The sequence below is a fragment of the Hibiscus syriacus genome, unplaced genomic scaffold, assembly GCF_006381635.1.
Source record: "Hibiscus syriacus cultivar Baekdansim isolate YM2019G1 unplaced genomic scaffold, ASM638163v2 tig00111402_pilon, whole genome shotgun sequence".
Lineage (NCBI taxonomy): Eukaryota > Viridiplantae > Streptophyta > Magnoliopsida > Malvales > Malvaceae > Hibiscus > Hibiscus syriacus.
The window spans coordinates 5,485,631-5,509,408 of record NW_024063082.1 but is presented as its reverse complement, the minus strand read 5'-3'; the positions used below and the strand labels follow the sequence as shown (position 1 = coordinate 5,509,408).

Sequence of the window (23,778 nt, the reverse complement as noted above, 5' to 3'; positions counted from 1 at the left end):
AGTGGGGCTTTGGCTCTACCATGTGGCAGCTATAGGCTCATTCAAACGACACGTGGCATGACTCATGATACACGAGAACAATTCACACGATTTTCAATTGACTTTATTTATTACAGATCGGCTGCTTTTGCCTTGTTGAAGTCTTTACAAAATTTTGCTTCTCCATTGACGATCAAAATGGACACTGGGTCTGAAAATGGAAGACCAGTACAAAACAACAATGGTTATCAAGCTATCTTCGCAACCTGCGGCAGTGTTTTCAGAAGCGGCATTGATGGCCTCCTCACGGTGTGATTGAGCAGTAGCATCAGTGTTAAAAGGGTCAAGGCCCCTGCCTGATGTGCAATGCCTAGTGAAACGGGCATACGATAGAAGTGTTGAGACACCTAATGTTACCTACAATAATGCCATAGGAATTAATTATATATGATATATAAACTATTAAAATGAAGAACAGAGTCTAAATGGAGAGTCACCTGAAGAGCAGCCATGCCGAAAGTGGCTCCAACCAACGATCGAATAGCCGTATGGACATCCAGCTTTTTTGTCCACCACCATAAACCACAAATGGAGATCAAAGTGGTAGTTGCAAGGAAACGATGGTCAAACTGCAAGAAGAAATACATACACAATTTGTTAATGAAATAGTTTTTGAACATGTCATCAGGAAATACAGAAGACAAATTACCTGCACTGTGGATGTATTCTCAAAGAAGTTTCGGATTATTGGTTTCAACTCGAATATATTATCGGGAATCCACACATCTCCCATCTTTGGAAAAGTATTGTATGCCCGGCCCTAGAAAAAGATTTAAGAAAGTTATTGTGAAGGAAGAGATGCAAGAAATGAAGAAGAAAAAAAAAGTTGCATACAGCATCGTTTCCAGCAACAAATGCTCCAGAAACAGCAGTAATGCCTACAATGAGGCTCACTGGAATTGCAAGTCTCTTGACTTTGGCAGCCCCTTGAACCAAAGCCAATGATTCGGCAAGAGGTTCGGGCATTACAACAGAAAGAGCGGTCCAGAACAAGCCACTGTAAATAACAAATGCTGAAGTAAGATGAGCAGCAAGTCGATAAGGGCTCACTCAAGGCTCGACATACTCCGAAGCTGGTTCCTGTATGAAGAAATCATCTGTGCAGTGAACAATATTCTAGTAATTTGGACTCAAATTTACTAAGAAAGGAGAAAGCGAATTACTTCTCACCTCTAAGCCACTTTTAACCATCCACCAACCAATTAAACCCTGACCAGCACCAAGAGCAAAAAGAGCAGAGACTCTTAGTCCGAGGCGAACAGTAATATATCCCTTACGAAGAAAATATGAGAATGGCAATGCAAACATGACACATAGGGCTCTCCCCCGCATTCGATATGCATATTCCATCCAGTATATAAACTTGAAATCTTCAATGCTCATCCCTTTGTTTACTCTGCACAATAGAGGACAAGTTTACCTAGGGCTTCAAAGTACAAATACTAGCAAGTGAAACAACAATTATTGCAGCTAATACAACATTATGCCACATTTTTGCTCATACCGGTTGTATTCTGGTGATTGCTTGTATTTCACAAACTCTTGCTGCCACTCCTCATCGGATAGAGGAGGAAGGTTCCCAGTGAATTTCCAATCAGTCATCGAAAGACCAAATCGAGTTAGTCGTGTGACACCACCTAGTACCACCATACTAAAGACCCATGCAGCAGAACCAAAAAGCCATATTCCCACCATTTTCTGAGCATGGGGACCTGCAGTTACTAGCAGTTCGATCCCTCCTTCTCGGCGCCAACAGAGGCTACGATGGACATATTCCTAAAAGACGACACATGATGACCCTAAAACAAATAAAAGAACTTCCTTTTAGTGACATTCACATAATGCTAGGAGAGCAAATCGATATTGTTCTTTTACATAATTTTAAGAGAGAATATACAGAGGAAACAACTTTCTTTCATTGAGTGAAAAAACAGGACTCGCAACATCATTTTCATCTTCGAGTGCTTATGCCGGACCGGATCATTACAAGATAAATGTAGCCCCTCGATAGCTAAAGAAAGGTAAGATTGCCTAAAATCCCTAATATTTCTTTAAATTGGAACCGAGGAATGCATTGTTTATGATAGAACCAAGACTAATCCCAATTGCCGCCATCAAACTCATATTATGATTTTAAGATGAAACAAATGAATTCCCATCATTCATCCCGAAAGCTTTAATCAAACAAAAGCAACAATGGGATGATCGAAGGTCACTTGGTTTTCCATCAAGACCACAATATGTCAGTATCAGAGTAGAGAAATGGGCAAAATTCTCATTTTTTTCAACAATGAACTTTAAGATAAAAAGTACAAAACTGTAATCAACCTGAAAAAACCCCTTCTCAAATAATAAAAAGGCTAACTCCAATTGATTCATTAGAAATAAAAGACAAAAGGAAACAAGAAAATATACCCATTTCAATAAAGTGAATCAAAAATCGAAATTGAGAAGAAAAAAAAACCTTAGGCAGAGATCCAAAGCCACAGAAGGAGGTCCTTGCAAGTGTATTAGCAGCAGGAACAGAAGCAGAAGAAGATGTAAAACAACGAGAGGAAGACGTTCCCTTGAGATTGGATGTTAAGCTGTTGATTATAGATTTGTTTCTCTTTAGAATTGAAGCAGCCACTCTGCTTTGAAACATTTTCTTTTCTTTCTTTTTTGCGTCTTCTCTTCAATTCTAAAAAGTAAAAACTCTGTGGGTTTATGGAGGTTTTTGGACAAACTGTGTTAAACCGTAAAAGGGGTTTTGGAGGATCCATTCCACTACTTGCTTTGTTGGTTTCAAAGCGTTTGACTTGGCTGTATCCCAACCATATATTTCTATGCTATTTTCTTTAGCTTAACGTTTCATCATGTTCTTAAATAAATATAAAATCAAAAATTATTTTTTTATTTTTTAATCATATTCTCAACATCATCCAATTTATTAATTTCATTTTTCAACATTAATAGCTAACGAGAACGCTAATATCTACACATATAACCATCACATCATCTGTTACTATTAGTTGTTATGTCAAATGGACGTTGATTGATTATTTCTGATAACATGCCTTTTTAAAATTTAATTAGAATTACTAAATTTAACTCATTTCTAATGTATTTGATAAAATCAAAATAGTTATACCTAATAAGATATATGATATGTCAAAAATAATTATATGTTTAACATCAAGATATTAAGTTTACAATTTTCAATATTAATAATTAAAAAGTTGCTTTCCAAAACACTTAAATTCTTTAAAGAAAAGTTGAATAAGAAAATCTCATTCGGAATTTGTTTTATTGAAAATTCATATGCTTTTTTTTATTTATGAAGATTGTTGAAAAAAATGATTGAGCTTACTTTTGAATTTTAGAACATTTTTTTTAGATAATTTTCAAACCTTTACTTTGAAATTTTAGAAGGTGTTGAAGACTGTTCTTAACAATTTGAATTTCACACATGAAAAGGGCAGTGCAAGGCAAAATTTTACTTCACTTATGTCTTTAATGTATGACTCGTAGGTTGTAGTGTGTTGTTAAAAATCAGGCATGTAATGGTAAGAAGACACAGAATTTGCGAAACAATTAATAAAGGATCATGTATTCACCATAGAATGTGCAAGGTCTAGTAGAAACCTTGTTAATCTCTTAATCAAATGGTTACACAGAAAGATAATTCTTGATTCATTGGTAGGATGAACCTTAAGCTTTTTGGTTGGTAAATTTATGGGGATAATTGATCTAACTTTTTAAGTTTAATATGATCAAACTAAATTATAAAAATATTCATTATGTACGGTCCAATATATCCTTATGAACTCATAGTTCGAGTTTAGATGGTTATATAAGAGACTTGATGAATTCACCAAATTACTTTTAAGAAAATGAGCTTACTATTAATGAAAAACTTTGTTTCATTTACATCAGTGAAGGTACTAGTAATGCAAATAGACAGTATCCACATTCCACATTGATGGGCTTTTAGCTTTTCCATATACATACATACACATATATATATATATATTAATTTTACTTATTGAGCAATGTCATCACATGCTGCTTTTGTGCTGATTAGTATATTTCCTAATTTCCAGAACAGGGAAAGCGTTAAACAATTTATCCTGAAGTAAATCTTTGCCTGCATGATTATTTTCCATTAATTCGGATCCAATTTAGTTTATCACAATTTCACATGTTTTATTAAGGGTGTTTATTGAGCGCGTTGATCATGAGTTAAACAATGCTCAATTTGACTAAAAAATTGCTTAATTCATGCTTGATTTGTCTCGATATTCGATAAATCTAATAGAATTTTATTTGATTTGTGTTTGTTAAAAATATTCGTTACTCAACTCGACTAGCTAATGGTTAATCTCATCAGAATTGTTACCTTATTTCAATATATATATATATATATATATATATATATATATAAAATATGGAAATACTATTCGAAGCTTAATATAAACATGAATAAACAAGTTTAACATCAAATGATCAAAATAGTGAGTAAAGCAATTCCAAATTCTAAACTACTAAGTAACAACCCACAAATACATCAAATTAATGTATTATAATCAAAGTATCAATCAACAAATACGTCAAATTAACATGTTACAATCATTCTTGAAAAAAAATAACAATATTTAATCAATCCTAAGAAAATTAACGAGCTGTTTGTGATCTTATGGAGTTGAGTCGGACCTTGCTTGCTTGACTTGCTAAGATCTAGACACGAGTTCAAGTTTGATTCAAATTAGTTCAAGTCAAGCGTTAATCGATTTATAACCGGGTCGAACTCAAATTGTTCGCGAACTATTTAACTGAATGATTACCCCCTATGTTTAATTGTCATTTATTGCTGCACACGTAACTAGTAGCGTCGGGATCCTTTTAGGGATTTAAGATTACTCCACATGACATGAATTCTTAAAATGAGGGAGGACTAACATGTAACAAGAGAGAGATTGGTGAAAGCTTGTTCCTTTGTAAATGGGTGGATTATCCGCCGTCACAAGCTCCTCGGCCGCTCCATATGGTTTATCTTTAAGAGCAGTTGTCGGAGAAAACAAGCATGCAGCAGAGATTCTTGGACCCGCTCTTCCAGCTGATACTCTCTGTGTTACACTTCTGAACTTGTCATTTGAAACAATCTACAAAACATATATATTTAAGAGTGAATTCACGTACGAGTTATCTAAACTAATAATATACTGTACTATACTATTAAACTTATGTTCATATACCTGCAAAAAGTCACCAATATTGGCAATTAGATATCCATGGCGATGAGGCACATCAACCCACTGATCCTGATGAAGAACTTGAAGTCTATCGATATTATTTTCCAAAAGTATAGTTAAAAACGATGGATCTGTATGGCTGGATGTGCCTAAGGTCAGCTCGGGCTAAGGACAAGGCGGATGATAATGGCATTGAATAAGAGCACGTTTCATGCATTCAATGCTTGCCAAGTACTGTCTCCTTAGCCCTAAAGCCTCCTATATCAGTTCAGATAATGTCTCCTTCAGTTGCAATAAATGTTTCATGTACTCACTCGTTGCCTTCCTGCAAAAAAGCCTTCAAAAGTAAATTTTCTTCACTTATAATTATATACAAAGAAAATTTAAAGAAATGGGTAATCATTGTTCAACCTGCAAACTTGAGATATAGCTTGTTCGTTTATATCTCCATCTGGGAATTCAAGTGCCAGAGTATCTCTCCAAGCTGCCGCCTTTATGTTGGTATATGCTGAAGCATGAATTACATGAGCTGCTGAGCTGTTATAGTGACTTGTCCAGAGTCTATTAGGGTTTGTTATAACAGCTTTAATCGAATATTATTCTAGAACAACAAGCCACGAGCTATATATATGTAACCAAATCTATCATGAGATATAGTGAAGAATTTCAGCATTTTATCATTGTTTAACATGGTATCAGATGTCTACGATCCTGTCCTGCCGTTCTTCTTTTCCATGTAATGCCCTCAAGCTTCTCGTCTGGTTCTGCTATGGCGTCCGACTTAGACTCTTCTTCCATTCTGTCTCAAAAGGCGTTCACCAACAAACGTATCAGTATCGTCTTGGATGACCGTAATTTTTTTCTTTTGAAGCAGCAAGTTTTGTTGGCCGTCCGAAGCCACCGTCTTGAGAAACTCCTCTCTGGTTCTCTTGCTTCTCCTCAGGCGATGGTCACTGCTGAAGATGGTACGACTGTTGACAACGATGCTTATGAACTGTTTGTTACACAAGACAGTGCTCTCGCCTCTTGGCTGCTTTCCACAATCAGCCCGCCTTTGCTGCCGCATCTGGTGGGAGCTGACACTGCTGCTCAGGTATGGTCCTCCGTTACCAAGATTTTTGCTAGTAAATCGACGACAGCCATCATGAATCTCCCCTACCAGCTTAAGGCGGTTCAAAAAGGAGATCTAAATATGCGACTCTACATAGCTCAAGTCAAAGAACTGTGTGACGCCCTGGCTTCTTGTGGAAGCCTGGTTCCAGTTCTTGAGCATATTGCAACCATTTTAAATGGTTTACCTGCTGAATACCGCCCAGTCGTCACTGTTTTGTCTATTAGTCGTGAACCGTTGACTCTTGAAGGAATTATTTCCGTACTGGTGGATGCTGAAACTCAGCAAAGCAACTTTGGGCGCTTTGACAACTTATCGATTAGTGCTAATACTGCCCAGGTGAAGGGTACTGGGTCTGGTCAGATGTCCAAACCTGACGATTCCAAAGTTGGTCGCTCTTCGTCTTCTCAAGGAGGTCATGGCCGTGGCCGAGGTAAGCTCCAATGCCAACATTGTGGAAAAAATGGTCACCTTGTCAACAGCTGTTGGTACCGTTTCGATAAAACGTTTGTTGGCGTCTCTGAGTCCGGCACTCATAGCTCATTAATGTCTGCCACCACTCTACTCCTGCTAGTCATGCATGCGCCTGTGCTGGCCACTGTTGCACTCGATCGCCTGTAAGTTCTGATTGTGGTCAGATCAAACCTCAGGCCCATGTTGCTAGTTCCACTCCTGCTCCTTGGTATTTTGACTCGGGTGCCACTCATCACATCACATCCGAGACAGCTGAAGTAGTGGATGGCTCCGATTACATTGGCAATGGTAAGCTTCTTGTTGCCAATGGTAATGGATTAAACATAAGTCGTGTAGGTCAGTCATCGTTGTTTACCAATTCTCCGCCATTGAAGTTAAGCCATTTACTGCATGTTCCCTGTGTTACTAAAAAGTTAATTTCTGTCTCCAAGCTTGCTAGGGATAATCAGGTTTTCTTGGAGTTTCATGCTCGACACTGTATGGTTCGCGATGAGGATACGGGTACTGTTCTTCTTCAAGGCAGGGAAGTTGGCCGCTTGTACAAATTTGATGCTCCGCTGGAAGTTACCAAGAAGGCTTTTAATTTGTTTTAATTTACACCCTATTGTATGCCTAATTTATTTGTTTGAGCTTTGTAATTTGATATTCATGCAATTAGGTCCTTGTATCTGTAATCACCATTTTTACCTTCCCATTCACCAGTTACCAACAGCTCCAACAACAACAACCGTCCAGTTATTCCTCTACTATAGTAAAATTCCAGTAGCTTCCAGCAATGACAGATGATCCTCCATGTTTCAGCAGCCCTCCAACTGCTCTGTCGATATGTTCCCCAATTAGCTGTTGCCACGTCACCACAGCCACAATGAAGATTCCAGAAGAGATGAAGACGGCCGAACACTTCATTGAAGCTAAAGTGAGTCACCATCCTAGATCCAATGACTCACCGAACGAACAACGTTTTGAAGGCCTATAAAAAGGCCATTTAACCTGCAAATAAAAGAAAAAAAGAGGACGGAATGAAGAGAACCAATCTACCACCGACAATAAAAAACTGAAAGGAAAAAGAAGGAGAGAGCTTACCACGGTCATCGGAAAACCAAAATATCGAAGGTATAAATTTAGATCTAGAAAATTCTAGGAGTTTTTAGGAAAAACGGAGGTCGGATTCGACTTTAGGGTGTTTCGATCTACTATTTGGGGGTACTTTTATATTTTTCGATCACCGTAAATAGTAACCGACGACCGAAATAATGAATGGCGGTGGTCGGAATAGTAGCCGGCGGTGGCAAGCAAAATGAAGAAATGAGGAATTTTGGGAATTTTAGGCTATTTAAGGTCTATTTATACCCTCCTCAAAACTATGTCGTTTTGGGAGGGACTTCTATGTAATTTCCATTTGGGAAGAATCACGCGTGTAGCCATCCTAGTTTTGTAACTTTCTATTTCAGTCACTAAAATCAACTTCTAATTATTTCAATTCGACTTTATAGTTTTATTTAATTTATAATTTAGTCACTATTATTATACTTACATATTTATGGTAAATACTTTATTTAGTCCCTGGTAATTTTAATAAAATTTATTTTAACCCGAATAATTAATATTGAGGCTAAATTACACTGTTAGTACTTATAGTTTTTAATAATTCAAATTAAGATATTTAGGTTTTATATTTTATATATTTGTCACTGTTTTTTTATATAATTTTCATTTTGTCTATTAATTTATATATCTTATATTTTAATCCTATAATTTTAGTTTTCTTTTTTTTGTCATTGTTTTATTTATTTATATGTTTAATTGCAATTTAATTTATATTATTATCATTTCAATTTCAATATGTTTAAATTATTACTTTAATCATTATTGTTATTATTATTATTTAGTCATATTCATTTATTTATTTTATTAAAATCCTATTTGTAAATTTAATTTTATAAATTACTTTTAAAAAATAATATTTTAATATATATTTATTTTTCAATATTAAGAAATGACAATCTTAAAGCAACTGGATGTTATTTTCTGATATTTTTAAATAAATAAATATTTTACTTTTATAAATTATATATATTAATCTATTTTTTATTTTTAGATAAATGTTTTATTAATTTTTTTAATACTAAGAAAAGAGTTGTCTTAAAGCACCTAGAAGTCTTTTTCTGGTATTTCTAAATAAATAAATATCTTATTTATAAAAATAAATTATTTTGAAATAACAGGATTATAAATTAAATACATCTTTGAATATTTAAATTTCTAATAATAGAGACAATTTATAATTAATAAGTACCAATTTTGGGCGTTGTGGGGGTGTTAATCCTTCCCCAAACGTAATCGACCACGAATCTCTTTTTATTATTAAAAAGAACAAATTTTTGGTTAAAACGTAGACCAGTTTATCTTTTAACTGATGTTTTCTTAAAAACTCTTTTAAAAGATAATTTTTAGGTATTCGACCTACTTGATCCAAAAGGCCGATGACGACTCCCAAAACATTTAAAAAAACCATTTATTCACACATCACTTTTCCCGCCAAGTAAAAATTTCGTGTCCGGGCGAAAACCGATTATAACAGTATCTATGTATATTTTATTATTATTTTATATTATGTCATTTGCACCTAAAGATGACGCACAATGAGCGTCATTAAAGGTTTTTTTTTTCTAGAAGTGGCTGTTGAAGCCAATTAGTTTCAAGCTCTAATAGTGACTATGTACTGTGGCAGGACCGTTTGGGTCATCCATCGCATGATGTTTTGTTACAAATTTCTCGTAATAGTAATGTTGCCTCCTTGTTTCGTTTCAATAAAGCTTTTTTATCAGTTTGTATTTCATTCCAAATGGGAAAAGTCACAACCTCCCTTTTGCTGCTTCGCAATCTCAATACATAGATCCATTTCAACTTGTCTTCACCGACTTGTGGGGACCTGCTCCAATTGTATCGAACGGGTTTGGATACTATGTGTCCTTTGTGGATGCCCGTTCTAGACACTCCTGGCTCTATTTACTTAAGGAGAAAGGACAAGCTGTGGGTGCGTTTCGATTATTTCAACAGCTTGTTCGAACATAGTTTGGTTTGGAAATCAAAGCGGCTCAGAGTGATTGGGGCAATGAGTATCGCTCCTTATCCGCTGTTCTCCTTAAAGATGGCATTCATCACCGCCTTACTTGTCCCCACACCTCACAACAAAATGGGGTGGTGGAACGCAAGAACCGATTGTAGAAATGGCTTTGACTATGCTTGCTCGTGCTTCCCTGATCAATCGATTGCCTACCAGTTCAAGTTCTGGTCCTATGCTGTTGCGACAGCAGTTCACCTGATCAATCGATTGCCTACCAGAGTTCTTCGCGGTGTCACACCGTTTGAGAAATTGTTTGGTCGTAGTCCGGAGTATGATCATCTTCGCGTGTTTGGATACCGTTGTTTCCCTCACTTGAGGCGGTTTCAGTCACATAAGCTATCATTTCGCTCACAACCGTGTGTTTCCCTGGGTTACAGCATGCAGCATTGGGGATATTGATGCTTAGTTCCAAATGGACGTGTGTATATTTCACGACACGTGGTGTTCAATGAACGTGTTTTTCCCTACGCAGATTGTGCTCCGACCTCTGGTTTAACTCTTCTCCTGTGAACCCGGGAGCCTCTTTATTTGTGGAACCCGGTGCTAGCAATGTGTGTAGGGATTCAACTCCTGCTTGTCAAACGACGAATTTCTTGCAGCCCACTCCTGGAACTACCTCTTTTCCACCAGTGGGTAACAATGCACCAGTTCCTCCACATTCGGACAACGCTGGGGTTCAAGTTGAAGCTGGTCAACCCTCTGCACCACCCGTTGTCTCTCCTCTAGTCGACGATCCTCCCGCTGCTACTACTGAGTCTATTCCTCATGTTGTCCACCACACGATTACTCGCAGCAAAAGAGGGATATTCAAGCCAAAAGTGTTCGCTGCTCATCTTGTTAGTTCTGATAATGATGCTGAACCTGACTCCGTAACTCATGCGTTTGCTCGACCACACTGGAAGAAGGCGGTCCTTGCTGAATATGATACTCTCATGAAAAACGGCACATGGACACTTGAGCCCCTTTCTCTTGGTCGAACTGCAGTTGGCTGCAAATGGTTGTTCAAGGTCAAACGCCAAGCAGATGGTTCCGTTGCACGTTATAAAGCCCGCCTCGTCGCCAAAGGGTTCTCGCAAATACCTGGGCAAGACTTCACTGATACGTTCAGTCTGGTAGTTAAAACAACTACCGTAAATGTTATCTTATCCCTGGCTGTCTCCAACTATTGGTCTTTAAGACAACTTGACGTTAATAACGCCTTTCTCAATTGCGACCTTGGCGAAGAAGTCTTTATGACTCAACCCCCAGGGTTTGAACAGTCATCTCGTGATGGCACACCCCTTGTATGTCGGCTGTACGTAAGGCATTATATGGTCTTCGTCAGGCCCCTAGAATGTGGTATTCCAAGTTGAAGCAGTATTTACTTGGCCTTGGGTTTCAAGGAACTTGAGCCGATGCCTCTCTGTTCGTTCGGCGAAGCGATAATTCTCGCACCTTTGCTCTCGTCTATGTAGATGATATAGTTATAACCGGTGACTCAAACCCTGAAATTGAAGAAGTTGTTCGACAAATAGGACAACAATTCTCGCTCAAAGATTTAGGTGAGCTGAGTTATTTTCTGGGTATTGAAGTCCATAGGACTTCCGATCAGTTGGTGCTACGACATATGATCAGTGTTAAGTCTGTGTTTACTCCAAAGGTGATTTCTCCCAAGCTCAGACGTGATGCAGTCCAACCTTTTGACAATGTTTTCTTTTATAGAAGCACAGTTGAGGCGTTGTTATATCTCTGCCATACTAGACCGGATATCACGTTCAGTGTCGATAGAGTCGCATAGTATATGCATCGCTCATGCTTGGGACATTGGATGACGGTCAAAAGAATTTTGATGTATCTTAAAGGAACCATTGATTATGGCTTGGTTTTTCGGTCACCAATTCCCACAGAGTCTCCGAATATTACAACATTTGCAGATGCTGACTGGGCCAGCAACGTTGACAACCGATGCTCTGTGTCCGACTGTTGCGTTTTTTTAGGATGCAATTTGGTTTCATGGACTGCTAAGCGTCAAAGGTCTGTGGCCAGGTCAACGACGGAAGCAGAATATCGAAGTATTGCTGTTGCTGATGCAATCTCTGAAGCTGTTTGGATTCGATCCCTTCTTCAAGACATAGAAGAATCACTCGATAATATTCCCATCATTTGGAATGACAATACCAGTGCTATCGCCTTGATTGCCAACCTTGTGCACCATACTCGCTCCAAACACATCGAGTTTGACGTTCATTTTTTTCCGGAAAAATGTGACAAGCAAAACGGTTCAAGTGAAATATGTCCCTGTTGCACACCAAGTTGCTGATGGTTTTACTAAACCACTGACCAAGTGTGCTCATATTCCGTTTCGTCAGAAAATTCAAGTTGCAGATGCTGAAGAAGTCAAGACGAGAAGAAGCAGGGAGAATGTTGAACCATGAATTACATGAGCTGCTGAACAGTAGTCGAATATTATTCTAGAACAACAAGCCATGAGCTATATATATGTAGTCAAATCTATCATGAAATATAGTGAAGAATTTCAGCATTTTATCATTGTTTAACAGTATAACAGTCGATGAGCCTTTGTCCGCTTTCGTTACGTGAATACCTAGCTTTCTTCACGTCTTGAGGTTGTTCATGGAACTGACGAGTGGTGTCTATCATATTTTCCATTGTGGGAACCGGAACGCCGTGATTAACAATTCGGAAGAAGCCCCAAGTTTGAGCTGCATCACGTATGGCATGCACGATTTCCCTTATGCGCTCGCTCTCGAAGCCTTTGAGGTCTATTTCCGGAATCTGAAGGTGCGCCGCGGCTAAGGTGGCATCCATGGAAGCATCATCTGGTGAAATGTCTCTGCAGGACGGATGAAGAAACTGGGAATCTTGGTAATTCCGGAATCCACTAGCCTTTTAACTCATTCCTTGCTTTCCAAGAAATCCTTCATTTCTCGGTAAGGCTATTGTTTTCAGATCTAGGCTTGGCTTCCATTTGGTTAAACTCAAAGGTGCAAAGGGTTGATTACTAGTATATCTATATGTATATGTTAAGGGAGACATTGCAGTGTAATATGGTCAGGGGAAGCTGCTTTTTTATGGCAAGTCTTCAAATCAATGGAGAAGAAAGATTTTTAATCCAAATGGAATGCAGATCAGCTTTCCACTGTTACGCTAGCAATTGTCGGCTAACTGTTCAAATAATTGAGCGGGAAATTTCACTGGCTTCCTGGATCACACTAATGGGATAGGTGTTTGGTTCACAGAATGTAAGATTATCAGAGGGAATAAAAGATTATCAGGGAATAGGATTACTGAGAATGTTGTATTTTGTGTTCGGTTGGTTTAGCAGGAATGTAAGATTACCGTGTTTGGTTAAAAGAATAAAAGATTATTAGAATGTATATTTGACCAAATTGTCCTCTTTATATATTTGTTTTTTTAACAAGTTGGAAAATATTTATATATTTTCTTTAAAAAAATTAAATTCATAAAATTTATATAATTTTTTTACAAAATTAAAAATATAAAAAAGTTTAATGAAATAGTAAAATTTTATTTTAACCCCTGAACTTCATATAAAATTTTAATTATAGATTTTTTTTGTAAATCTAAAATAGTTTAAGGATAAATTTGTAATTTAATATTCGTAGAATTTTTATTATTCAATGACAGAATAAAGATATTTTTGAAAGAAATTTTTTTAAGGGCATTTTAATCCAAAACGCCGGTAATCCAACAATACCTAAGGAAATGTAGGTATTGAGATTCCCGGTAATATACCCAAAAAATCCACTATTGGTAATGTAAGATTACCGGGAATAACATTCCCGGCCAACCAAACTAAGGAATGTAGATTCTATTCTCATGGGAATCTCACATTCCCCCAACCAAACACACCCTTAATGATATGTAATGCCCTCAACTTTTCTAAAAAAAAATAAGGCGGATTTCAAACTATTTTTACATTTAATAGGACACTTGGCTTAGAAAAAAATATTCAATGTAGTATTTTGATCAACTGTTTTTAGTGTTGACTGTTGTGATACCAATGTGATAGTACATGATGCTGACATGACATTTCATACATTACATTATATTTTGATTTCGTTTTAGTCACTCGTTATTAAAAAAAATTAATAGAACTATTGGCATAGTATTTTTTATTTTTTCAGTGATAACATGAAATTATCTTGACACATCAACACATTAGTTTTTTTAACAATGGGTGACCGAAAGAAAACCAAAACGTAACTTTAAATATAATTTTAAAAAATAATAGTTTAATGATCAAAACGAACCAAATTGATAGTTGAGTGACTAAATATTTTGTTTACCCTTTCTAAAAATACATAATAATATTTTTCTAAAATAGTATAATTATAGGGTTTAAAGTTAGAAAGCAATATAAAAATTATGTTTTCTTTCGTGAAAAAAATATTTGCACACGTCCCGTATTTATTGTAATTTAAATATAAAATATTATTATATCTAATTTAAAAAATTATAGAAATTTTTAATATTTTTATGGTAATAAAAAAGTTATATTACAAAATTTACGACTTACAAATAAAAATATTATGAAAAATATAATATTTTCAATTGCAGTCGGTCTAACTTAAAAAGTGACTCTCTAACAAAAAAGTTACACCCTCAATAAATTTTTCAACTACAATAAAAATCATATTTTAATTATATATTAACCAATTGTATTTTAGATTTTTTTTTCAATTAAAGACATCATTAAATATAAAAAATAATTTAAATATTATATATTATATAAAAGATAATATAAACATTGTTTAAATATATACAAGTACTTTAATTTTTTTATACAAATATAAGATAAATTTAAATATGAGGCACTAGATCCCTTAAATAATGTTAGAAGTTCAAATCCAAATTTTTGCGAATGAAATAAAATGAGTTGGAAGAATCACCATTATTTTTTTTAAATTAAGTTAATCGATTAATAAATTTGAATATAAATAGTTATAAAAAAAGTCAAATGACATAGACTCAATAAAAATATATAAAAACTTTAAAAGATAATATTATTAGTATATTTTAAAAATATATATTAAATAGTGATGTGGTTTTTAAGGGGATAATGGCATAGTGACTAGTGAGCTGTCCCTCTCATCGGGTTCAAATAATAAAGCAATTTTGATTTAGCCGCCTGACTCTTGGTTGCAGAAATCAATTCAACGTTTATATTGAATTAAAGAGTGGTTAAGTGGTAATGAAAAATCACTTAAATGTTAATAAATTAAAATTAGATTCAATTTTGGCTACCATTTCGTTGTGTTTCAACTTTCAAGTATGACTTCCATTAAACAAGAACAATATTTGAATAAATTGTTAAGTGATGATTAGGGACAAATATTTGATTTAACTCTAGCGAATTTTACTAGTCTCAATTCAATTGAATTACTTTTTAATTTTGATTTGGATTCGATTGAATCTAATTGAATTTAGTATAAAAATAATCAATAAGGCTCAAAAATAATAATATAATTGACTTTTATATATATTCAAAAATAATTATAATATCTCTATTTTTTAAAATTAATTTTTTATTTTATTTAATAAAAATAATATATATATATATATACACACATATATATTTGTCAAGGGTACGTTTTTACATTAAAAATCAGACTATATTTTAAATTAGATGATTTTTTAAAATTCAAATTAAATTACAAATAAATAAAATGTTATAGTTAAATTAAATTTAACCCATGACCATAATATGATATTAGTTGGCTACTAAAATTACATGGGAACTTAAAATTTTATGCCGGTAACACGAATTAATAGATTTCAATAGTTAAGAGGTTTGTTGTTGTCATTTAAAATTATAGATTAAATATTGTGTATGTTAAGAGTATAGATATTTATTATCAAAAGATTAAAAGTATTTAAATAAATATTATATCATATTCCCAGTAAATTAATATATTATTTTTTTAATCATATCAAATTTTAATTAATTTTCTATAGTTTAAAGCAGATTCCTTAATTTTCTATGATTTCTTCTACATTTGACCTCTATAAATTCAATCACTTTGGTTAGTCTCTCCCCTCGCACAAGCAGAAACCAAAAGAATCCCACTTCTTTTCATCGTTCCTGTTACTATCTTACTCTTCCCTTGATACTTTCCCGATGTATTCAATTGCAATCTTCTCTTCTCCCTCTGCAGTTAGAACCGCTAACAACAGCTCTCCGGTTCCACGACTCAAGAAGACGACGGTGACCCTGAGGAATTCAGTGCGTAAGGTGGCTGCGTCTGTTAAGTGTGCTTCCGCCGCGGATAACAAGATGGCGGGAAGTTTGTACGAGATACTTAGAGTGGAGAGAACGGCGTCGTTCAAAGAAATCAAGACAGCTTACCGGAGCTTGGCCAAGGTTTTCCATCCAGAGGCGATGGGATCGCCATCGGACGGCCGTGATTTCATAGAGACACGCGAAGCGTAGGCGACGTTGTCGAATCAGACGGCGAGGGCCACGTATGATATGACGTTCGTGGGTACACTTTCGAGGCGGGTCAATACTTGGGTTTACCCGACTCGAAGATGGGAAACCGATCAGTGCTGGAAGAACATTGACAGAAGAATCTGTTTCTGTTACACATTTTTTTTTTCTTCTTCTAGGAAAGCTCGAGATGTAGAAAATTTTCTACACATGGCATCGCATATATTGTCAAAGTTTTTAGAAGTTGCTGCAAATAACGAGCAATTTATTCAAATTCAGCTGAGCTAACTCAGCAACCCACAAACCCACTGAGCCTGAACTCTATTAGCAACCTGAAAATTCAAATCAAAAGAAAATCTAAGCCATGAAAGCTCAAGAGTAAGGCACGGTGGACTGGATGGTGAATTTTAACGGTATAATTTAGGGATTTAATTAAAAAATTTAAAGGTTTAATAATTTTAAAAAAAATAAAAGAAAATAATTTGAACCATTGTATCACTTTTGTGATAATTATTGAAGAGTTCAACTCTAAATTTAGATTCAATTGTTTTATTAATCTTTATATTTTACATAAATTTTGAATTTAATTTTATAGTATGTTTTGATATTTTTATTCTTTAATTTTAAAAATCTGATTATGATTCAAACAAAGATTGTAGAATTTGTTCAATTAAATTATGGTAATAGTCCAAGCAATATATATAAGTTATAATTTTAGTTTATGTTCTCTAATTTAATGATTTTAATTTATATAATCTTTGTATTATTTGGATAAGACTAAAACTTTAATATATATATAAATATATATATATATATAAGTTAAAATTAATTAAATTTAACCTCAAATTTGTTTTTTTTTATAGTCAAAATTGAAAAGCTAAAATGCACGGTTAAGCTTCATTAGAATTACATAACGAGTAAAAGTACACCTTAGGGGTTATTTGTTTGGTTCTGAATGGAATCATTTAGCGTTGAATGTTGAACCATTCAGCGTTGAATGCTGAACCATTCAACATTTAGCGTATTTGTTTCTCACATCTGAATGATTCAGTGTTGACTGATTCAGCAAAACAGTGTTGAATGATTCAACATCAAAGTACGCTATGAACGATTCAGAGCCATTATCAAACAATATTCAACATTCAGAGCTAATTCATACGGAGCATCTGAATCATTCAGCATTTAAATCATTCAGCGTTTAACCATTCTGAAGTAAACAAACAACCCCTTAGTATTACGTACATAACAAAAACTATGATAGTAAACTTGCCTAGTTTAGTTCAAATATTATAGAATTTGACTTAATTTGAAAAATTATAAAATTGAGTTCAATTTGATTTAAAAATTTACGAGCTTAAAATTATCAAGTTAACTTTAAATTTAAAATAAAAAATTAAAGATAAATTTAATTCAAAAGCTTTCGAGGTCAAAGTTTTTAAATTTAACTCGAAACAAAATATTGAAGTTCAACTTAAACTTAAAAAAATTAAGCTCAAAATGTTATGAGACTTAACTCGATTATAACTCAAACTCAAGCTTAAACATAAATATTAAGTATATGAAAGTCTTATATTATATTTTATAAAAAAAATAACAAATGAATGTTAATATTATTAATAATTTTATTTAAAAATTTAATATATTATTATTTCAAATTCCTCGCAAACTTTTTATATTAAGTATCAAATAATTTATTTGAAGCCGTTAAGAATATGAGTTGGGTTTGAACTCGACTGAAGTTCACTCAATTTAAAAATTAACTGAAGTCAATCTCAAATAGCCGCCATCTCACTTACCGTCTTAACAAAGACTACCTATAATAATATGCCATGTAAGCGCTTAACTCCATTTCGCACTGCTAGAAATATTTGCACATATTTTATCTACTTCGAGATGAAGTTACCGAAATTCTGTAGTAAGAAGCAACATAAGCTTAAGTCAAAGACTCAAAGTGAAACAAGGTTAAAGTCATCTCCTTTCTGTTCCTTTTATATACTAGTACTAAATAATTTTTATTATTTTCCTCAAAACTTTCATTAAATCTAACCCATAAGCCAACAAGACACAGAGAAGATCTAACGCCAACGCCAGGATGAGAATTACGGTAATGACGGCGGATGAACAGATCCTGAGCTTAGATGTTGATCCTCATGAAACTGTTAAGTACCCTTTTATCAAATCTTTATCCTCATTCTTAATCTCTACTCTTTTTCTGATTTTATGTTTCCTTTGTTTCTAATAAGTTGAAAATTTGAAGGCTAACCTTTTATCCCATCTTTATGATTATTCTAAATCTTTATTTATTTATTGTTTGCTGATTTTATGTTTTAATTGTTTCTAATAGGTTGAAAATTTGAAAGCTTTGCTTGAAGTTGAGGTTAGAGATTTAGTGCCCTTTTATCTTTATGCCTCGTTTTTAAATTATTTAATTTATGGGGTTTTTGAAAGTTGATTATTGAGGTTCATTAGCATATATTAGTTGATAGAAGATTCAATTTTTTTTATGGTTTTCGATTCGAAGAAGTTTTCTTTGAGTTTTGAGAGTTGACCGTGGAGTTATGTTTATGTTGATTGGTTAAAGCTTGCTTGGGTTTATTGGCAGACTAAGGTGTCATTACAGCAGCAGCAACTGTTGTTTAATGGGATGGAAATGAACAACACCGAGAAATTGAGTGCATTGGGTGTTAAGGAGGATGATCTAGTTATGATGGTTTCTGGTGCTGCTTCGAGGTAGAAATCGTTTACTTATCTGGTTCGAGATTGCTTGCTTTTACTCTGATATATGTAGCAATATTACTGACCTGACTTGGATGCTTGTTACGAGATTTTAACATGGACGTGTATTGTATGATTCATTGCAGAGCTTCTGGCAATGACTTGAGCTTCAATCCCGACGGTTCTGCTGTGAACCCTGCAGCTTTTCAACAACAGATTCGAGGTGATTCTAATCTAATTGGACAACTATTTCAGACTGATCCTGAACTTGCTCAAGCTGTTGTCGGAAATGACCTCAACAAACTGCAGGAGATTCTACGAGCTCGTCATCAACGAAGATCTGAATTGCGACAACAAGAGGAGGAGGAGCTTGTGAGTAGCCTATCCTAGTTGTTTATGACAATAGCTAGTTGTGAACCAGTGGCGAATATATTATAAACTAATAAAAATATAAAATTATTGACAGAACTTTCAAAATACTAAAGCATGATCAAACTTATGATAAATTATATATTCCCAATTATGTCTTTGATTGATACACATTTGTTTAATCTTGCTCCATAGGCTCTTCTTCAGGCTGATCCATTTGATGTCGAAGCGCAAAAGAAAATTGAAGCTGCCATTCGGCAGGTTAGTTTTCTGCAACATTCTATCGATCCAACTTAATTGGAACCTATTTCAACTTGAAATAGGTAGCATGGTAGTTTATGGTTTGACAAAGGGGTGTAGTATTTCCATACTCATCACTCATTTTCTTTCTGGATGATATGATCTTTTGGCTGACATCTTAAAATATCGTTATGCAGAAAGGGATTGATGAGAACTGGGCTGCAGCCTTAGAATATAACCCCGAAGGCTTTGCAAGGGTGGTATGTAGGCTTGCTTCCCCTGTTTATTATACCTATTAAAATTTATAGCTTTCATCCACGTAAGAATGTAATGTTTTTTTGTCGTTCTAATCAGGTTATGCTGTACGTGGACATGGAGGTTAATGGTGTCCCATTGAAGGTAAATATGATGGCAGGTTCTGTATATAACTACATACAGATTTCACAAGGGTCACTGTTTTGTGATTGTAGCTTATAGTTTCTATTATACCCTTTGCTTTTACTTTCTCTTACTTTTGGTTTCTCCTGCACATGTTCAAAAAACTCTTTTGCAGTTGTTTATGATAATGTTTTAGCTGATATTCTGCATTATTTTAATAGTACCCCGGAAGTTTATTATACCGTTTGACTATCGGACTCTGATAAATTTATTACGTCTGTTGCTTTATAATTTGCTTTTAGGCATTTGTTGATAGTGGTGCGCAGTCAACAATCATTTCCAAAAGCTGTGCTGAGCGGTGCGGGTATGTCCTACAAACGATTTTCCTCTTTTTAATGTAGAAAGTTCCTTTTGCTACACAGTCAGAAATATTCCTCTCTTACATGGAGATGGCATGTGTTTTGCTTTGTTGTTGTCTCCTTCAGATTGCTGAGGCTTTTAGATCAAAGATATAGAGGTATCGCTCATGGAGTTGGCCAATCCGAGATACTAGGGCGGATACATGTTGCTCCGATCAAGGTAGTATGTCTATTGGTTGCTTCTATTAGTAATGTCTCTGATTCGTAATCCAAATTGTATCTCTCGTTTTGTTTATTCTTGTACAATTCTCTTACTGGCATGCTAATTATAGATGATATAAACCGTACACTTGTCATGCTTAATGTTCCATTTAACTTCTTGGTTTCTCTCGTGTTATTGTAGATCGGAGAGATATTTTATCCTTGCTCCTTCTTGGTTTTGGACTCTCCCAATATGGAGTTCCTCTTTGGATTGGATATGCTCCGTAAGCACCAGGTAGCCTCATATCTATTTAATATTGTGACATATACCTCCATTTTTGTACTTTACATTCATAACTTTGCATACATTTGCACAGTGTATCATTGACTTGAAGGATAATGTTCTTAGAGTCGGAGGAGGAGAAGTTTCCGTACCGTTTTTGCAAGGTTGGTGACTTTAATCAGTATATTGTGCAATTGTCTCTGACTTTCCGATTAATGAACTTCCTGTCACTGAATTTATTTTCTCATCTCAGAAAAGGACATCCCTTCTCGCTTCCTTGATGAAGAAAGGCATGCAAAGCAAGCATTGAGCTCAGGAGCTGCTGTAAGTCTTTTCTAATAACTGCTACAACCAATATAAACACACAAGGACATATTAATAAATATGTATCGTCGGTACTGATCTATTGTCTGATTCTTCAGGTGACGGCTGGAACAACAGAGAAGAATGCTAATGTGCAATCTGGAGGACAGTCTTCTGGTTAGTACATTGGAATCTCACTCATGTTATCATGCATGCTTCATTTTGCTTTCACTGCAGAAATTCATCTAAATACAAGCTTATTATTTGGCTAGTAAGGACATATTCCACCATAGTTTTAAGCTATATTATATTCGGATGCAAGTGTTGAGTACGGGTTTGTACTCCGTACACATAAATTCATTTCATTCCAAGTTTTTACATGTATTTAGAGGGCCCTTGGAGTTGGGAGGGTCCTTTACATGGTTACCATAACAAAAACAGTCGAGAACAATATAAGTGATTCATATTATGATTCTGAATTCCTCTATGTTTTTTCAATTTTTGCTTCAGGAGGTGCAGGAGGCAATGCTACACAGGTAAATTCAAGAACCAAATGAAGTCGGTTCGGTTTCTAATATAATCTTCGAGTTTGATCACTAATATGAGAATCTTCCTTTGTTTTTCTGCAGAAACCTGATTTTGAAGCCAAAGTTGCAAAGCTTGTTGAGTTGGGGTTTCCAAGAGAAATGGTGATACAAGCTCTTAAATTATGCAATGGCAACGAAGAACAGGCTGCCGGGATTCTCTTTGGAGGCTGACAAACACCTTCCATTTTCATTATTCATTTTAGTTACTCAATGACAAACTTTAACTCATTGAAATTTGTCTGCTTGATTATCCGTTTGATTTGAACTGTTTATACACAATTGGCAATTTGTTGCAACTCAAAAGAAAACTTGAAGTATTCAGGCTTCATCAATTGAAATTCCATCCTTATTTTCGTTTTAACTGCAGATTTATGTACCAGAAATTTTACTGCTGCAGCAGTAAAATTGGATTTGATTCACATTGCAATATCAATATCAATCTGACATGTTCAATGATTTTTATTTCTAAAATGCAAATGTACTAACGCCTAGAATTCAAATGCCACCACCATTACAGTAAATTTCATTGAAAAATTCCCCCAAGAATTCAGTGTGGATAACAGTTAACAATATCCAAAATTTTAACAGCAAAGTTTAACAAATTATAAACGAAAGCAATCAAAACCTTTCTGCCAATCTGGCAGTAACTTGTCCAAGTTTTGAGTAAACTTTCCCAGCAGGGGAACCTAAAACGAGGCTGCAAAGAGAATCCCTAACAATCTTGATGTTTGCAAAAGATCCTAGTATATGAATCTTGATGTCGGCAATGACAATTTGAGTCTTTGTAGCATTTTCAATAGCAAACTTTGTTTTACTTCCTTTCCCGGACAGTCTTCCGATGGCACGAGACAAGTGCTCTCCTCTAAGTGTCTTAACATCCTTGGTTTCAAAGGTTAACATAGAGCTCGTCCAACCTCAAAAGCACAACGGCATCGGCAACATCAAAACCCAACATGAAAGCTTGGACGAAGGCTGCGCACTTCTGTAGGTTACTAATATCAGGTGTATCTAATATAGTTTTCAGTTCAACCTTCCGAGCCTTAGGTTCATTCGGATGTCGATCATCATATGTTCATAAATTGGTGTATAGATATCCATCCAATATTTCTTCAGAGGTGAATACCTGTGAGGTGGAACCGATACCTTCCGAAACTGGACTCGGCCGTCGGACATCTCATGAGCCTTCAGAGGCTCAAATTCGGTTTTGGGGGCAGTGATTTGGATTCGAGTTTAGGCTCGGATGCCGCTGTTTCAGTCTCCATTTGTGATGGGTGCTTCGGTAGACATCTTTCTGATATTTCTATACAACCTGTTTGAAGTCTGAATCAAAGAAAATTACAACAAGTTCAGTAATGATTTAAGTTAAAAATTGACAGAATACCAGCATGACGAGATTATACTAGAAATAAAACAGTACGAATTATGTTCAATGGGATCAAATTTTCTTAAAGATGAATAAATCAAAACACATATTTCAGTACACAAAGAGCAAATTTTGCATAGAACCCAGCAAAAAAAGGAAGAGGGAAAAAAGAACAGAACTTTTGGAAAATGATGTTATATATATGAATTCAGAGCCATAATACTTGGAAAAACAGAAGTAAAAGATTGAACTGACCAGGAGAAGGTAGAACAGATGGGTGGCGGCTGAACTGGATATTCAAAGACTCAAAAGAGAGAACAACGGCAGTTGTGCACAATTTGAGCTTTGAAGAAGTTTCTTTTTAGAACGAGGTATGCCTCAACCGAGCCTGGCTCGTAGCACTGTAGCAGAGATACCGACTAGTGGCAATCAGAAAGGAGGAAGAAGAACCTTTAAACCTAAAACCCTTTTGACCTTGTTTACAAAATTGTCCTTTGAAGTTTGGGCTTGTAAGCAAATTGGATGGCCAATTTTCGTCTCATGCATT

At 35.0% G+C, this 23,778-nt stretch overlaps 3 protein-coding genes and 2 pseudogenes across 5 annotated transcripts; 2 read left to right on the top strand and 3 right to left on the bottom strand.

Moving 5' to 3' along the window:
- Positions 1–125: 125 nt before the first annotated feature.
- Positions 126–2,726, bottom strand: LOC120161827 (annotated as a pseudogene).
- Positions 2,727–4,979: 2,253 nt separating this feature from the next.
- Positions 4,980–12,980, bottom strand: LOC120161824 (1-aminocyclopropane-1-carboxylate oxidase homolog 5-like). Its single transcript, XM_039172032.1, has 4 exons — positions 12,529–12,980; positions 5,682–5,778; positions 5,274–5,595; positions 4,980–5,180 (listed from the first exon to the last, which is right to left on the bottom strand). Exons 1-3 carry the CDS (start codon positions 12,788–12,790, stop codon positions 5,529–5,531), a joined length of 426 nt encoding a protein of 141 aa, XP_039027963.1. The 5' UTR covers positions 12,791–12,980; the 3' UTR covers positions 4,980–5,180; positions 5,274–5,528.
- Positions 12,981–16,124: 3,144 nt separating this feature from the next.
- LOC120161449 lies at positions 16,125–16,436 on the top strand. Its single transcript, XM_039171695.1, has one exon. The coding sequence runs from the start codon at positions 16,125–16,127 to the stop codon at positions 16,434–16,436; it is 312 nt and encodes a 103-aa protein (XP_039027626.1).
- A 1,994-nt stretch (positions 16,437–18,430) lies between these two features.
- On the top strand, positions 18,431–22,185 carry LOC120161802 (protein DNA-DAMAGE INDUCIBLE 1-like). 3 transcript variants are annotated; one of them, XR_005519504.1, is made up of 16 exons: positions 18,431–18,591; positions 18,778–18,810; positions 19,036–19,163; positions 19,295–19,520; positions 19,713–19,778; positions 19,955–20,017; positions 20,112–20,156; positions 20,438–20,499; positions 20,621–20,714; positions 20,898–20,990; positions 21,073–21,142; positions 21,232–21,302; positions 21,401–21,458; positions 21,786–21,817; positions 21,911–22,108; positions 22,149–22,178. XR_005519504.1 is itself a non-coding variant. In XM_039172012.1 (15 exons), exons 1-15 carry the CDS (start codon positions 18,526–18,528, stop codon positions 22,037–22,039), a joined length of 1,230 nt encoding a protein of 409 aa, XP_039027943.1. In that variant the 5' UTR covers positions 18,431–18,525; the 3' UTR covers positions 22,040–22,185. The 3 variants fall into 3 exon arrangements, 2 of the variants coding, with proteins under 2 accessions (XP_039027943.1, XP_039027942.1); XM_039172012.1 differs by having other exon boundaries at positions 21,792–21,817; positions 21,911–22,185; XM_039172011.1 differs by having other exon boundaries at positions 21,911–22,185.
- Positions 22,186–22,395: 210 nt separating this feature from the next.
- On the bottom strand, positions 22,396–23,643 carry LOC120161805 (annotated as a pseudogene).
- Between the last annotated feature and the right edge of the window lie 135 nt (positions 23,644–23,778).